Source organism: Dermacentor andersoni, chromosome 7, assembly GCF_023375885.2.
Source record: "Dermacentor andersoni chromosome 7, qqDerAnde1_hic_scaffold, whole genome shotgun sequence".
NCBI classification, from domain to species: domain Eukaryota; kingdom Metazoa; phylum Arthropoda; class Arachnida; order Ixodida; family Ixodidae; genus Dermacentor; species Dermacentor andersoni.
In genome coordinates, this window is record NC_092820.1 from 61,672,091 (window position 1) to 61,689,029 (window position 16,939).

The window sequence follows — 16,939 nt, forward strand, 5'->3', positions numbered from 1 at the left end:
ATTGTACACATCCTCGGCTATGCCTTTGAGAAGGTGTCCAACCTTGTCCTCTTCGGACATTCGAGGATTGACCGTTCTGCAAAGCGTCAGGATTGCCTCAACAGCACTAGCGCAGTGTCTGTGAGGAACAGAACCACATTGTCGAGCTGAGCCGTGGTGTTCCAGCCGTTGTACTTGCTCACACGCTTGTAGTGGGTGAGCCATTCCTCCACGTCCTCGCCGAATTTTCCTGAGAAAGGGCAGGGCTCCATCTGATGCATCCAGGCGCCGGTTGTTCGCACTGGAGCTGCCAGAGAAGGCTGTTGGTCGCCGCTGTGGGACATCGGAATCTCAAGTGGTGTTGGGGGCAGTCGAGCGAGGCGTCGGCTCCGGCGTGGCACTTGCTGCAGCAGCTCCGTCGTCTTGGTCGAAGTACCCCACACCTCCACTACAAAACTGTAACGGTTAATGTTAAACCGGCTTTATTTAAGGGACGAGATTGATGGTGAAGTCAAGATGGCGTCCCGAGGCTGCACACGCTAACGTCTTCTTCCTCTGCTCGCCCGGCTCATGCCGTAGCAATATATATATATATATATATATATATATATATATATATATATATATATATATATATATATATATATATATACATATATATATCTCGAAATACGAAATACGAAATACAAGACATTTCCTACAAAATAATTTTAAGAGCTGACAGTCCGGAACGTACCTGTGGCCATGTGGATGAAAATATATAGCGTCTTCTGTTAAAATGTCCGCAACGCGACACACACAGACAACGTTAAGCACGTGATTTAATGCCTTTCGACCGCAGTCGCTTCAACCTCGGGAGAATCTTAGGTCCTTGGCCAACGTATTTTTTTTTTCAGATACGATCGTTACAAACCCTTAAAAGATATCTAGAAGTGTGCAATATTCTCGGAAACTATTCAGTAGAGTGTTTAGATGTGATAAGCACACTCTATGTGATTAGTTTAACCCGATTTTGGCCACTTCAACGCCAGAATTCATGTACCCTCGTTTAAATCTAATGCATCATTTATGTGCCTTGATTTTAATTTAGCTATATGACCAGAGTTTGTGTTGACCTTACTGCCCTTATTGACTCTACATTGTGCGGCTGTGCTTCTGAGTTGACCTTCGGTTTTTGTTGGCATTAGTGTGCTTTTGTGACTACCTTTGTGTTACTGTGGTTCGGAACTGACTTTTGATTCTAATGTATTCACGCTAATTTTTTATTTCATATATCTATGGGAAAAGCAGTAGCTGGCGCTAATTAAAAACGCGAACATCTCCTAAACCACATACATAGAAGTATCCCCAAAGCTGCGCATTTTTGGAATAATGCTTGGTAAAAGTTAAACTATTGCGGGTTAAGGCCTAAGTAAACCGTCCAATTACACCGACATAGCTCAAAGGAAGCTTCTGAAATTGAAGTTACAGGTTTCGATGTGATTATCTATCAAAGGAACATAGTGCGCCACACAGTAGCTCGGAGATATCATGAAGTTGAAGTAACAAGCCAACCAAGCCGATGCTAGTCCCTCCAGCTAGCCGCACTACTGCACTAAAATGTCACGTTGAATACGGGTTTCTCTGACACCGTACGTTGCCAACACCACCGCCGGCGCTACCAGGAAGGACACTTACGGCTGCGGTGTCAGGCACTTTGCTGTGCGTAGAGAAAGCGTCTCAATTAATCCTTCACAGGATGATGTCAGTGGTGCACTTTTAAAATTATTTCACATAAGTTACACATATAACAGCATTGCGTATGTTCGGCCCCAGGCGGAATAATGTGGATTTGGCGGCATGACTTGGGGACTTCTCTGCGAAGCAGCCGTTACTAGGATTTTTATTTATCTACGTGGATCAGCTCGTCACTAGGCGGATCACAAACTTGTTCCAGCTATCACATCTTTTCGTTCTGTTTCCTCTTCAATTTAAGCCTGCAGTGCGATGCCGTTAGACTTATTGCCTCTGGAAGCTCTACTCCAGCAATCAGTAAGCTTTTCCACGAATGGTTGTTTCGCCTAAGACCAACTCTAGCAGACGATCAGCGCGAACGTCCGCCAACCTGTCAAGAATAATGCTTGGAGAGGTGAAATAGTAGCTCAGGTGATGATACCCAAATGAATACGCGCGTCACGTTTCCTTAGTTCCTTCGTCAATGTGGCTTGCCTTCCTTTTATCTCTCTCTCTCGCGCTAGTCAATATGAAGCATACCCACAGGTTTAGCACGTTAGGGAAACAGCGATGCAAAGCTGCAGTATTACATTTGGCTTTTTTACTTTGCGTTGACCGAATGTAACGACCGGCACGTGGTCGCCAGTAATGTATTCTACAGGCTTTTAGTGAAAACCTGAACACTTTACACCCGAACGCTTAAGGGAATGGTACACCAAGAATAATATGAGCAGCTAAACATACGACGTGAAAGTTGTCAATCATAAATTAACTGTGCACCATCTTACTTAAGAAATAATGTCACTCAAAGCTTTTCACAAAAAAATTATTTTTTTATGACAACCACCGACATTGAATAAATTTAATGTGTTGTTGCTTTATTTGGCACTGAACGTGAGGATGAATTGCCCACTGTTGTATACACCTGAAAGTACAATATTTTATGTGTGCGCTGAAATCTTGGCACGAGGATGCCGCTTATTATTCCCTCAATTAGCCTAATTCAACTCAATAATTTATAAACGTAATTCGTGATTTCTCATGTGTGTTTGTTCGTTCCCCTTTTAAAGAGGTTTCGGCCTTGTGAAAAAAGCGATAATATGAAATAGAATTACAAGACGAAAGCGGCCCCAATTGCAGTCCTGCAAACTTAATTAGCTGCGCTGTTCAGTATCTTCCACCACTGAGTCTATCGCAGTGGAGACCCCCCCCCCCCCCCCCCAAGATTACTTTAACATACAAATGCTCGTTGGAAACTTACATGTTGACATTAATTGACATTTGTCGGGAGCAACAGACTTGAAACTGGGAGACAAAAATTGTACTTACACAAAGAAGAAAGCTAATGATGTGCCACAAAACATGATATGCGAAATCCTGAATTATTGTAAAACTACTGCACAATACGAGCTTTTATTATGTTTTAGCTCATGCCAGTAGTGTAGTAAGCAGGAATCATGACAGTGAAACAGCTTCATGTTCACACTCACTTATAACGTCCAACAGGTCTTTCACATCATTGATCAGGAAATTCATGACACATTTTTCTGGGTCCAGCGGTTTTGTAGAAAGACCATAGCCACGTAAGTCAGGAGCCACAACACTGTTATCAAAAAGAGAACATCAAAACAACCTAAAGGAATTTGAAGAGAACGAAGTGCTGTGTGCAGCTACTTAGCATTTAGTGTGTATTACGTGTCCTTACTTTCTTCTAGTTTGCCACATGCGGACAACATAATCAGCGTGTACGCTTGAAACAGTGTAGAACGCGCACACAGAAGGCACTGCGATTGCTCTTCTGGAATTCTTGTCTTTTGAAATCAACATAATTATATTGTCTTACGGTGGCTGGGAGCCGAAGAAAATAATTACTTGGAATGCCTCCAGGTGCGGTGCCAATGTACCAGCGAAAGTAAAATTAATTTTGTTCATTCAACTGGAAGCAGCCGTAGTGCAAGCATTGATTTGTGTAATAATTTTGATGTGGAACACAAAACAAGATGCAATATAAAGCCAATTGCAAAATGATAAAAACAACGTATTACATAAATTCAACAAAGGGCGTTTGTTGTATTTACGGTATACTTAGCTAAATGGCATAGTATGTTAGCTAAAGAGTATACACCAATACTTCAGAGCATGTGCCCAAAACTATCATGTTCAGTGCCTCAAGATTCAGCGCTTACGAGTGTTAGTGCTTACGAGCGCTTACGAGCCATCATTGACAATAAGTACCAAATAAAGGCCACTATGTAGAAGTCAGTTACACAGGCATGGTTGCGTTTGTGGGTTCTACAGCTGAGAGAGATTTCACATGCAAATTGGTGCTTTTCACAAAAGTATGGAATTGGAAGCAAGTGAGGCACGTGCAACACCGTTTGCAGTGTTCGGCTAATGTGTGTTAAGAATTCTGTACTGCAACGAAAAACTCCAGATGATGCCGCCTGTGTAGAGGTGCTAAGTTAAAGCATGGCCATTATTCAAGTGTACTATCGTCTAGTTTGGACCTGAAACCCATTTTGGCAGCAGCAGCGCCGTGCACGCATCGTAACTGCACCTCTGTGAACCTGCAGTTACCGCTCAGCCGTGCAGTTACACTCAAGTCGGGTCTTCTTCGTGCCTCTGGGTATTGCCTGTGATCTCTGAACTCCTACTGAGCTGCTTCGAAGCGCCAGCCTTCATCATCGTTCTTCGCCTGCCCTGCGGCGCCCTTGACTGCGCAAAAGCACCTCAGGATTCAACCAGCCGCAAACAAACCCCGTCCCTTGACTAGGAAGCCATTTGGCAGCAGCAGCAGCGCCGTGTATACATCGTAACTGTACCTCTACCTCTGTGAATTTGCAGGTAAATGCACTGGGTTATTCGCCTTGGTTACACTTTGTTCTTGCCGCCGTTTCTGCTTCTGCCACTGTCACTATCTTCACGTGTGATCCGTGAGCATGACGTGTGATACTACAATACTGTTATTGCAATGTCGGACGCATGTGCATCGTGCGAAAAGACCATTTCCACTAAAGAAGCGAATGTTAAGTGCGCTGATTGTAGCCGTAAATACCACTTCGTTAAATGCGCCGGACTGACTGAAAAATCCTACAAAGACAAAAAAGAGTCTGACAGAAAAGCTTGACCTTGTCCGACATGCTGCGGTTAGCAGCATTCCAGATATAGTGAAAACAGTAATTTTGACACTGATATCAAGCTGATTCTTGAGTCTATCAAGCAAAGCCTTGAATGCTTACCTGCCATGAAACAAACAGTTGAGAAAATGGAACAAGCTATCGGCTTCATGTTGGATAAGTTTGATGAATTTGAAAAAAAAATAGACCGACAAGATACCGAGATAAAAGCACTGAAAGCGAGAGTTGCAGGCCTAGAACAGGTAGATGATACCAATGAAGTCGTGCAAGCAAAACTCCAGCAAGAACTGCATGAACTCGAATTCCGAAGTCGACGTCAAAATTTGTAAATACATGGAATTGCAGCGGTACCGGATGAGGACCTAATTGCTTTATTAAACACTGCCGCTGAAAAACTTGAGGTTCCACTCATCACGCCATGTGATGTTGTTTCCGTTCACAGGCTGCCCTCTAAAGGAGATAATATTGCAGGCATTATAGCTCGATTTGCAAGGCAAACCACGAGAGACGCATAGTTGGCAAATAAGAGCAAACTTAGAATGCACCACGTGTGTACATTCCGGAAAACATGACTCGGCATGATAAGAAACTACTAAGATCGATAAAGGTTGCGACCAAAGAAAAGGACTATCGCTACGATTGGCATCTGAAGGTTAACATTCTGCTGCGAAAAACTGATGGAGCCGAAGCCATACATGTCAAGAGCACCGAGAACTGATCGACTGTAATGAGCACGCACTTTTATTTGCGACATGAACTGAATGCTGTCATGTCACGGTTATTACCTGCTTCTAAATGCCCGTTCTGTGAGAAACAAGGTGTTTCCCTTAGAAGATATGTTTGCTGAATTTAATTTCTTATTTTCAGCTATCCTGTGGAGCGAAACCTGGTGCACAAATTACCAAGATGTTTTTAGGCTGGAGCATTACAAAACATTCCACCCAAACAGAGCGGATGCGCGAGGAGGCGGAGTTGCTATCTTGGTTCAGGAAAATATCGAATGTCAACTTGTGGATCGTTGTTGCCTGATGACGTCTGACTTTGAAGTGCTTACCCTGCATGCGGGCAAAACAGTACTTTCTATCTCTTACCGCCCACCGAACGGCAGCGTTACTAAGTTCTTGGAATTTTATGACTCTTTTCTAATGTTTATTACTGAAAATAATTTTGTTCTAATTGCCGGCGGAGACTTCTACATCGATATGGGCTCTAATAACTAACGCGCAAGAGATTTTAGTACTGTTATCACTTCGAATGGTTTCGACAAGGTAATCACTGAACCCTCTCGAATCACTACTGAGTCCAATTCCATACTAGACCTTCTTATTACAAACTCACCACTATGTACAACAAAATCTGTAGTGATACCGTATGATATCAGTGACCACCTGCCTGTGTCCCTCTGTGTGAATGGCGGTAGACTGTAGACAAACAATAATGAGGAAATGTACTATCAGACAATAACAGATACTACACTTTACAGGTTCCGCGATGAGGTTCTAAAGGCTAACTGGACAAATGAAAGCCAGTTAACTGACGCAGATGAAGGGTGTAATGTATTTCTTGATCAATTTAAAAAGTGAAATTTTCCTCATTTTCCTTTGAAGTCTCGCCGCGGATGTCGTAAAATACGGAAGCCATCCGTAACAACGGAATTAAGGCACGAAATAAAACTAAGGGACTTGCTTTACCAACGTTTCTTAGGAAATAAACGCCTCGTGACCTAGCCATGTTTAAAAAAAAACACCGAAATATACTGACCAAGAAACTGAGATGCGCACGAAAAGAGTACAACTTTCTTTTGTAAACGTGGAACATGACAGACATGATTTACTGTAGTCTCGACTGAACATGCCCCTACACCGCCGTAAGCTTCACACCACGCCTTCGAAACTACAAGTCAATGGCCAAGAATTACCTGGAAAAGATTTAGCTGACGCATTTAACAATTTCTTTTGTAACACTGGAGCAAGCAGTGGCTGGCCCGATGCCTTAGAATACATGAATACTCCAAACAGTGACTCGATATTTCTGCAGCCTGCGACATCTGAGGAAATAATATCTGTGATGCAGAGCCTAAAAAAGCAGCACATGCCGTGATACCGATGACCTCCAGGTGCGACCTGTGAAACATGTCGCTGATATCATAGCACCAAGTCTTCCTAACATATTTAATGCATGCATAACGTCAGCGGTCCTTCCGACAAAAATGCAGATAGCAAAGGCAACTGTAATATATAAAAAAGGCAACCGAAATTATTTGGGCAACAATAGGCCGGTGTCTATACTACCTGTGATTTCGAAGGTCTTTGAAAAACTTTTGCACTTCCGTTTATCCAAATTCATTAACAAGTACGAACTGCTTACTTCACATCAATCATCAAAAATGGCTTCATCAAAAATTAATCAGCTGAACTGGCGCTTCTTGCACAGAAAGAACTTATACTTGAAGAGTTTGAAAAAACGTGTATGGCACTTGGCGTATTTGTCTATTTTTTAAAGGCTTTTGACTTGGTGGTCACAACATATTATTGCAAAAGTTACATGAATATGGAGTTCCCGGTAAGGCTTTACAACTAATATGGTCATATATACCCCAGAGAAAGCAAGTGGTTCAGCTACGGAGTTCCTGATCTGCAGTTAAATCTATCCAAACTGGTGTACCACAAGGCAGCATACTAGGACCTCTCCTCCTTAATTTGTACCTTAACGACATTGTAAACGCAAATCCTGATGTAAGATTTATTATTTATGCAGGTGATGCTACTATGTTTTTCTAAGGAAAAAAATATCTGAAATGATATCCGCATGTAACAATACCTTGACCGCACTAGGAAAATGGGCAATATCAAACTCTATGCATATAAATGAACAGAAGACTAAGGCAATCATTTTCCGACTACTTAACAAAATCATTCCGCCACACCAACCCATAGTACTGAACTTCCGCAACATAAATATTGTACCGAGTTTCAAATGTCTGGGCGCAATTTTTTTCTTGTCATATGTCTTGGGACAATCATATAAACTATGCAACGACAAAGATAGCCCCAATCGCCGGTATGATAGGCCGATTAAAGGATCAGCTATCAACACGAACTAAATTGCTTCTTTATAACTCCCTTTTGTATTCTCACTGAAGCTACTGTGAACTCCCATGAAGAACTTCAGCGCCCTCTATCCTGCAATGTATTCATATTTTGCAGGATAAATACATTCGTCATGTTTATAATGCACTGTACAGATCCCACACACGTCAACTTTTTCATAATTCCAGAATAATTAGTATACACAACTTATGAAAGTACCGACTGAGCGTGAAGTTCAAAACAGAAATAAGGCATAACCTCAATAGTTTACACCTTCTTGCACATTTGCAAAACAAATTAGCATACTACCCAACTAGATATGCAGAAAGCTGGTTAGTAAATACTCCTCATCTTACTACCGGACAACAGCGTTTATCCTACACATTACCCTCTCTTTTGAACACGTACAAATTAGATAGCATTGATTTATTTTCTTGCTCTTACTAGAATCTTCGCCTTATGTGTAGTGCTTGATTCTGGATACTTCCTTTCGCAATGACTTCATGTTACTCCGTAGCTTGTATTGCCGGTAGCAGTAGCAGCAGCTGCTGCTGCTTTGTTTTGTTTGTGTGCTTTTGATGTGCTGCTGTGCTTGCCAAAATATAGAGACCAGGGGTTGCGGGCTCGTCAAGCTGCCTGCGAGCAGGTTTTTTCCCTCCACCCTCCCATCTAACATGTATGATGGCAAATAAACATTATTCTTATTATTATTATTTCAAAAGCTGATATATTCATGGCACAACGTTTGCGAAGAAAGCCCTCAAATGTATTCCCCAATATTCAATTCTTCATGATGATGTATAGCGTTTATTGGGCCAAGGGCAAGATAGCGCCAAACAGCGCCAACAAATTTCGGAAAATAGACATACTGAAATATAAATGTTGCTGATCAGTTTGATAAATACTGTGGAAAGAAATATCGACCTGCAGTTTTCATAAATAATCTCTTCATGCCATTTGTGAAATCCTTAGTGTTATAGTCGAATCTTTCTTCGCATACGTACACTTCTTGCAATTATAGTAATAGCACAAAATGCAACTTTAACTACCCGACAATTTGTGACTCGAGTCATAGCATGACAGTTGAATTTGGAATGACCAATAATGCTGCCGATGTGAAGCGGGTCAATTTGTTAGCGCTTTCTTTTTTCGGAAGCTCTCCAACGAGACATTGGAACCTCCTTATGCGACATAATCGAGAGTGACTGCTATCCTTACGGCCAAGGCCACGCATTGTTTTCTACGCTTTCAGCACACGAAAATATCGCAGATCGTGGTGCTTGATTTGCTTCTGTTGAAATACAGTTCTGCCAATACCGTGTACATCTAAGGCATACAAAGATTTTCCCTGATGTTCTGGCGAGAAAAGTGGTCATTCACAAACTTTTTTTTGGAAAGACAGTTCTTTGCCGTCATTGAATTTCACAATATTAAGGTAACATCTGCATTCTACTTGCTATGCAAGCTGCTCGTGCCGCAATAAGGATATGATAAGCCTACTTACCAGAATTCCTCACCCAGTATAGGTATTTGCCTGTTCCAGATGTACCAGAAGTCAAGGAATCCGTGCAGTAAGAGAAGTATAGAACGATTATCCTCTTTGTTGTCACAGCCTTTTGACACATAGTGAACTGTAATAGACTGAAAATTTCCGTATTGATTGTAGCATAAATGCACACTTTCCCGTTTTCAGTAATGTCATACGCCGGTAATTCAAGAAGTATTAGTAGCTCGTCTTCTCATAGGAATAGGCACGGCCTAAGCTCTCTGATGTGCGGCAGCGAAAAGCAGACCTTTTCTGAAAATCTCACCTGAGCAGTGCGCCATACTCACTTTCCTTTTTGCCTTCGATATGTTTCTCAGGAGGACTAGGAAGAACACGAATGTATTCGGAGTGTTTGGTAGCAAGTCAGTGGGGGGAGGGGGTGACTGTAGCTTCCTATATCTGTGATATTATTCTGTGGAGGATACCCATGCAAGCAAAATGTGTAAATGCTGCGGAAGGCAAGGTTCAATGCACGGAGTTGTCCACATTTTATTTGCTCTTCGGAGTATGTGGTATGCATCCTTTAAAACATTTTTTTAAGCTTCGTACAGTTCCACTTCTACTGACTGTCTGAAAAATTATATTTATAAGAATGCAATTGGTTCGCTAGTACGCTACTTAGTCCATAAATATTTCTCTAAGCTAACCTTTCTACCATGTCTTCTTCCAGCAAGTCCATCTTTCTAGCACATGTGGAAGTTCAATGGATGATGGCATGCCGAGCTAAGATATGTCTGCAAATAGCCCTGATTGCATTTTTTGCATTGAACTTTTTTTCACATTTTTTAAAATTTATGTGTATATATGGAAGCTCTATTTTTTTCAAATACTGCAGCATGAACTTCTGAAATGAAATGTTCCTGATACTATCGCTCATAGTCTTCAAAATTTGTCAGTGCTTGTCATTTTTGAGTGTTTCTTCAGGTAATGTCTTGGTCCCAGGGAGTGTCCAAAGTAGATGCAGATGTAGATGTCCGCTGAAGATGCAGCAGATGACACTTTAGAAATCAGTGAAATCAGTTCCAAGCCTAAAACATGCAGACATCCAAGCAAGGTATAGCTTCCGTGATAACACCGTAATTCCCATTGTTGTTGTTTTCTAGACTAGCTAAAAGCTTTCTGTTCACACATGCGGAGGAGAATGAAAGGGATAAATGAAAGGGATATATCAGAGGGGGACAGGAAGGCTAACTATGACTGAGTCCCACTGGCTGTGCTGCAATGAGAGGAGGGAAAGGAGGGCAAATAAATCTGACAAGAGAAATTCTAGTGTTTGCTTCGACAATGAAGTAATTTTTTATTTAGATGTTCAAGCGAGTAAATAAAATTCTCTACTCTGTGTCATCTATCCACCTGCACCTTCTATGCCGACGACATTACCATCTGGACAACAACGGGCAGCGACGGGCAACTTGGAACCCCTCTGCAAGACGCCATCGATTCCGTCAAAGATTATCTTCAAGGCATGGGACTTCGATGTTCCCCCGACAAGTCAGAGCTCTTTCTATACCACCCTACGCTCAGTAGACCCCCACAACTAGGATCTACGCACAAACGGCACTACGAAGAAATCTAACTCCACATAAGGGATTGTGGAACCATACCCGTGGTCTTTACCATCCGGTTCCTCTGCATGACCATCGAAGCCAACGGCGCTAACTCAACAGCTATATCCAAGATCTTCCGACAGAGGACCAAGACGTCGTGGCTGCTGAAACGGGTGCCCAACCGGCGACAGGGCATGAAGGAAGAAAGCCTCTGGCCCCTTGTTCACTCGTTCGTCGCCTGTCACATCACGTACGTATTCGCGTTCAATAGTTGGTACAAAGCAGAAAAGACCTAATTGGACATCGTTATACGCGGCGCCTGCAAGCAATCCTTGTGACTGCCAAATAACACCAACATGGAACTTCTACTCCAATTAGTACTCCATAACACCCTCGATGAATTAATCAAAGCACAGCGTCGGTCTCACCTGGAGCATCTCACCCTCGCAGAAACGGGCCAGCACATTCTAACTAAACTCGACATCACCTACCACCGTCAACATGGAGACAAATACCTCATTCCACGCGACGTATAGATTTGGCTACATGCCGACCCTATCCCAAAATCATGCACCCGGACTACAATAAAGAACGTCAGAAGGCAAGGGCTGCCTCCCTCATTAAAACCTATGGCGTCACCTTCGTCGACGCATCTGAATATCAAGACGGGCCGCCAGCATCGTATCTCAAAATGCCGAGATGGCCGAGGAAGTGGCCATCGCCCTGCCCACCCTCAATCTGGACTGCTACACAATCGTGAACAATCTTGCTCAACGAGAGATGCACAATCTTGCTCAACGAGAAATGTCTTCCGTCTACAAATATCTTCGATCAACATCTGGTGGATCGTTAAAGTGACGAAATAAACACTGAGCTCCCGGGTGTGCCTTTCTGAACCGAGCATTCGTGAAGTTGTGTTGTGGCAGGACGATGGGCGTTCTGTGGTAGTTTCCACGAAATTCAATTTTTTAAATACAAGTGTGTCTGCCTATCTTCTCAATAGTGGGCAAGGTGGCAGCAGCTCTGGTGCACTCGCCGCCACCATCAAGATCCCTGGGTGATTCCGCTGGCAGCTGTACGAACTGTCCTATCTCCCTTCCGGATGACTCTCTTGATCTGACCGCCACCACACGTGCTCGGAGCCCTGGCATGGCTGGCACACTGAACCGTCCACTCACAATCAAGACCAGTCCCATGACGTCAACGATCATGCCTATAAATTCCCAGCCGGATCCTTCCTTCTTCAGTGGGCAAGGTGGCAGCAGTACGAGCATCATGCTTACCCGCTGCCTATTTCTTACGCAGGTATGTTACTTTCAGAATGCCTGCTGCATTCGCTCTGATGACCGATTCTTACTGCTGCTCCCTTGCCCACACCATTCTCGCAGATGCTTTGCTTATATTTCTTTGTACTCGCAGCTCGCTGTTTGTATTAGTAGATTGTTACAGAGTGGTGACATTGAAAGCAATCCTGGTCCTCGCTCCCAAAAAAATCCGAGCCTTTCGCAAGGTTTTGATGATCAACCATCGGTGTCTGAAATGCTCGCTGAGCTTTTGAACGGGCAGAAAAGATTAGCTGAGGATATCGCCGAAATTAAATACTTTCAACAATCTGTTAATACACGTTTTGAGACTATCGAATCGCGTCTGGCCGCTCTAGAGTCCTCGTCACATAAGCCTGCCGTCCCAAGCGACAGCCTTAACAGTGAACTCGCACGTCTAACAAACGAAATTCACAACCTTTCAACTAAAAATGATGAATTAGAAAACCGTGCTCGAAGGAACAATTTAATCTTACATGGTCTGCCAGAATCCTCCGATGAAGATAATGAACGCCTGTCCTCAGACATTGCGAAATGGTTTGAGGATAAACTTAAAATGAGCTGTCCTCAAATAGAAAGATGCCATCGTCTTGGAAGGCCTTCGCGTGACCGTCCGCGACCCGTGATTATGAAACTTCTGAACTACCGGGAGAAAGTTTCGGTATTAAAAAGTGGTCACAAGCTAAAGGAAACCGATTACCGTATTTCGGAAGATTTTTTACTACGTGTCCAGAATATCCGCAAGAAACTTTGGGAAGCGTCTGAGAGCTTTAGGAACAACGGGTGCACGGTCCGCATACGGTTTGACCATATATTTATTGATAAAGTTCGCTATAACTGGAACAGCGCTTCTAATACATTAGAGAAAGTACATCGTAATACAGCACTAAATAGCGTTGCACCTGCCTCTCCGCCTTGACTCCTTCGTCGCAAAACCAATGACCTCCGTGTATTAAATATTAACGCAAGAAGCCTTCTCAATAAATTTTCCGACTTCATCTGTCTAGTAACTGCTCATTCCCCCCATATTATAGGCATTACGGAAACATGGCTACATGACGGCATATTCGACTCCGAAGTTGCGTTAATTGAATACACATTGGTAAGAGTTGACAGACCAAATGGTAGAGGTGGCGGTGTCGCCCGCTATATACAGTCCCACCTGAAGTTTTCAGTCCTTGAAACCCCATGTGAAATTGAATTGCTTTTGTGCAAGATTCATTTGGAAAGGTCGTCCGCGCTAATTGGAGTGTTTTACCGGCCTCCTGGCTCTTGTGGTGATCAGTTCACTTTTCTTAGCAACATTCTGCATGATTTGAAATCATCAAATATAATACTTATGGGAGATTTTAATGCACCAGGCATTCACTGGCCTTCTCTCACCATTACCAGCGGCGACGTGTCACTCTCAAGAAAATTACTGCGCCTTTCCCTATCACTCGGTCTTAAACAGATTGTCCACGAGAACACCAGGGAAACGGCTGTCCTAGATTTAGTTTTTCTTGGCTCAAGTCTTTTCGAGGGTGGCTTCCAGTGCTGCGTTACTGACGGGATTTCTGACCACAAAGCCGTACTGTTCTCGGTTTGCTGTATTGTTCCCAAACCGCGGATTGAGTACTGCACTTTTCGGGATTTTAGCCGCGCCGATGATGCTGCAATTACCGACACACTTAGCGAATCGTTTGAAAACTTTCATAAATTATCTTTGAACAATGATGTCAGTGTTGCCGTACGGTTTTTTGAGAATATTGTTGAAACATGTATTAACCAATTTGTTCCCCTGAAAACAAAAAAGAAAAATATTAATTCACCGTGGATGACAAGAGGACTACTGCATTTATCTCGTCGTGTTTCGCGATTGCGCAAATCTAAAAGAAATGGTAATCCTGACAAAATTACTGAGTTCAATGAAGCCAAGAAGGAACTGCGCCAGAAACTAACATCTGCCAAGGATTTCTACTATGCTGTTACTTTGCCAAAATTAATGAAAACAAACCCTCGTATGTTCTGGAAATCGATAATGCCAAGTAACAGCACAACTAACAGTTTAGTTGTTAAGGACGTGGCAGTTTCAGATTCACTCACGATTGCTTCCGCTTTTAACACGTATTTTCATTCCGTGTTCACACAGGATAACTCTTCACTTCCACCTTTTAGCTATGACTCATACCCTCCTATTGAAGACATCGTCGTCTCTAGCTCAGGTGTTCTGAACATGATCCTCCATTTAGATACTAAAAAGAGCTGCGGCCCAGATGACATACCCAATTCTTTCCTCGTTCGCTACTCCCTTTGGACAAGCAGATACCTCTCCGTTATCTTCCGTAAATCATTATCCACCTCCACTGTTCCCCAATCCTGGAAGCTTGCTACGGTCATTCCGATATACAAATCCGGTAACGCTCAACTTCTGCAGAACTACAGACCCATTTCATTAACTGCCCACTCATGCAAGTTACTCGAACATATATTTTTTAAACACATCACGGAATTTCTTGAAAGCCACAATATCCTATCCAATTACCAACATGGTTTCCGTCGCGGATATAGCACCACTACCCAACTAATCGAATTCACGCACGATATTTGTCAGTCATTAGATTTAGGCGGACAGATTTACGGCAGTTTTGTTGACCTATCCAAAGCTTTCGACACCATCCCACACCCAAAACTCCTCTACAAGCTTAACTCCATTCTAAATAACCCTTCTCTGGTTGGTTGGATACATAGCTTCCTAACCCAGCGTTCTCAGTCTGCAATTTAACGGCTCTATTTCCTCTCCTGTTAGTGTTTCATCCGGCGTCCCACAAGGTTCCGTTTTAGGCCCGCTTCTTTTCTTATTATATATTAATGACTTGCCGCATTGCGTATCCGTTACTATTCGTCTTTACGCTGATGATTGCGTCCTCTATCATAGTATTAACACACCAATGGATCATGATTTACTTAATGACTCCTTTGCAAAATTTTGTAGGTGGTGCAAGGAATGGCAAATGAACATTAATTTCTCTAAAACTGTTTCCATGTCCTTCTCCAGACGCCCATCTCTATCACGTTTTTTTTAATTATGGGGTTTTACGTGCCAAAACCACTTTCTGATTATGAGGCACGCCGTAGTGGAGGACTACGGAAATTTCGACCACCTGGGGTTCTTTAACATGCACCTAAATCTAAGTACACGAGTGTTTTCGCATTTCGCCCCCATCGAAATGCGGCCGCCGTGGCCGGGATTCGATCCCGCGGCCTCGTGCTCAGCAGCCTAACACCATAGCCACTGAGCAACCACGGCGGGTCTCCATCACTTTTCACGTACACTTTCCATGGTCAAGATTTAAAAAGAGTAACCGAATTTAAATACCTTGGTCTTCATTTCTCCCATGACATGTCATGGTCGAAACACATTGACATCATATGTAACAAAGCTTCTAGACGTCTCGGTTACCTCCATCGTTCACTGCGTAAGGCTCCAAAGGATACCAAACTGATGACGTATAAAACACTTATCCGCCCCATTCTTGATTATGGCTGCATCATATGGAATCCTCATAAGAAATCCGATATTAAAAAGTTAGAATCAGTCCAAAAGAAATCAGTGCGCTTCATTTTTCGCAACTATAGCCGAGATTTTTCCCCTTCTTCCCATTATACAGCTACAGGTCTTACAGTTCTTTCATCTCGCCGCCGCTTAGAATGCATGAAATTTTTACACACGCTGATTCATTCTGAGCGCCTTGATACACTAAATAATTATTTGAACTTTAGTCCACCTTCTATCACTAGGAGCTCTCATAATCTCAACCTTATCCCTTTCTTTTGCCGAACGGAGATGTTCAAGCACAGCTTCTTTCCACTGGCCATTGAACTCTGGAATGCACTGCCCGGAAGCATCCGCTCTTTACCTATGCAAGAATTTTTGAAACCAATTACATATACTTGATATTCATATTTTTTTGTACCTGTATCTCGTTTTCTTGCTTTCCTTTTTTTTCACTACCCACTCCTGCAATAGCCTCACCGAGGCTGCAGTATGTATAAATAAATAAAATAATAAAATAAATAAAGTATAGTCACATGTAATTGATTACTGAAAAAAAGTAATCAAATTACAGTGATAGTTACCGAGTAAAATAAGTAATCAATCAACTGGAAAAACGGCCGCAAAACCACTCTCATAAGTTTCATACATTGCCCCTTGGGAAATCTGAACTTCTCCGCAACTCAACAGCGTAACTCAATAGGCCGCACTTTCAAAAAGTGTATTTCAAAAGATTTGGATAATTTCAACAAATTTTCACTGGTAATTAACATCAACCGAGTGCTTCCTTTTATTAACATGCGCCTTTACGACACCTAGTCGGCAATTATTCCTGCGTTATAGCAGTGTTTTAGTCCTAACCAAAACATTGCTATAACGTAGCACTCAAAGCCGGCTAAGTGCCGTAAATGCGTATGTTATTAGAAGGAAGTGCGCTCGCTATTTGAAAGTTGTTGAAACTAGGCCAATCTTCCGAAATAGAATTTGTGAAAATGATGCCTTTTCAGTTACGTTGCGCGTTGCGACGAAGTTCAACAGATTGCCAAAGCAGCAATGCCCAAAATGTCTAGG

General features: G+C 42.6%; 2 protein-coding genes across 3 annotated transcripts in view; one reads left to right on the forward strand and one right to left on the reverse strand.

Annotated features, from left to right (window-relative positions):
- LOC126534403 (epoxide hydrolase 4-like) overlaps positions 1–16,939 on the reverse strand; it is a 67,516-nt gene that overhangs the window by 22,183 nt on the left and 28,394 nt on the right. For both annotated transcript variants that reach the window (XM_050181688.3, XM_055072868.2), the window contains exons 3-4: positions 9,423–9,559; positions 3,183–3,295 (exon numbers count right to left, since the gene is read on the reverse strand). In XM_050181688.3, coding sequence (XP_050037645.2) covers positions 3,183–3,295; positions 9,423–9,559 — 250 coding nt within the window. The remainder of the gene's footprint in view (positions 1–3,182; positions 3,296–9,422; positions 9,560–16,939) is intronic.
- Positions 12,075–13,441, forward strand: LOC126522158 (uncharacterized). The gene has a single exon (XM_072289064.1). It carries the CDS (start codon positions 12,161–12,163, stop codon positions 13,250–13,252), a length of 1,092 nt encoding a protein of 363 aa, XP_072145165.1. The 5' UTR covers positions 12,075–12,160; the 3' UTR covers positions 13,253–13,441.

What these genes read in the sequence shown, in the direction of transcription:
- LOC126522158 (XM_072289064.1), top strand. Translation starts at nt 12,161, where the DNA reads ATGGCTGGCACACTGAACCGTCCACTCACAATCAAGACCAGTCCCATG.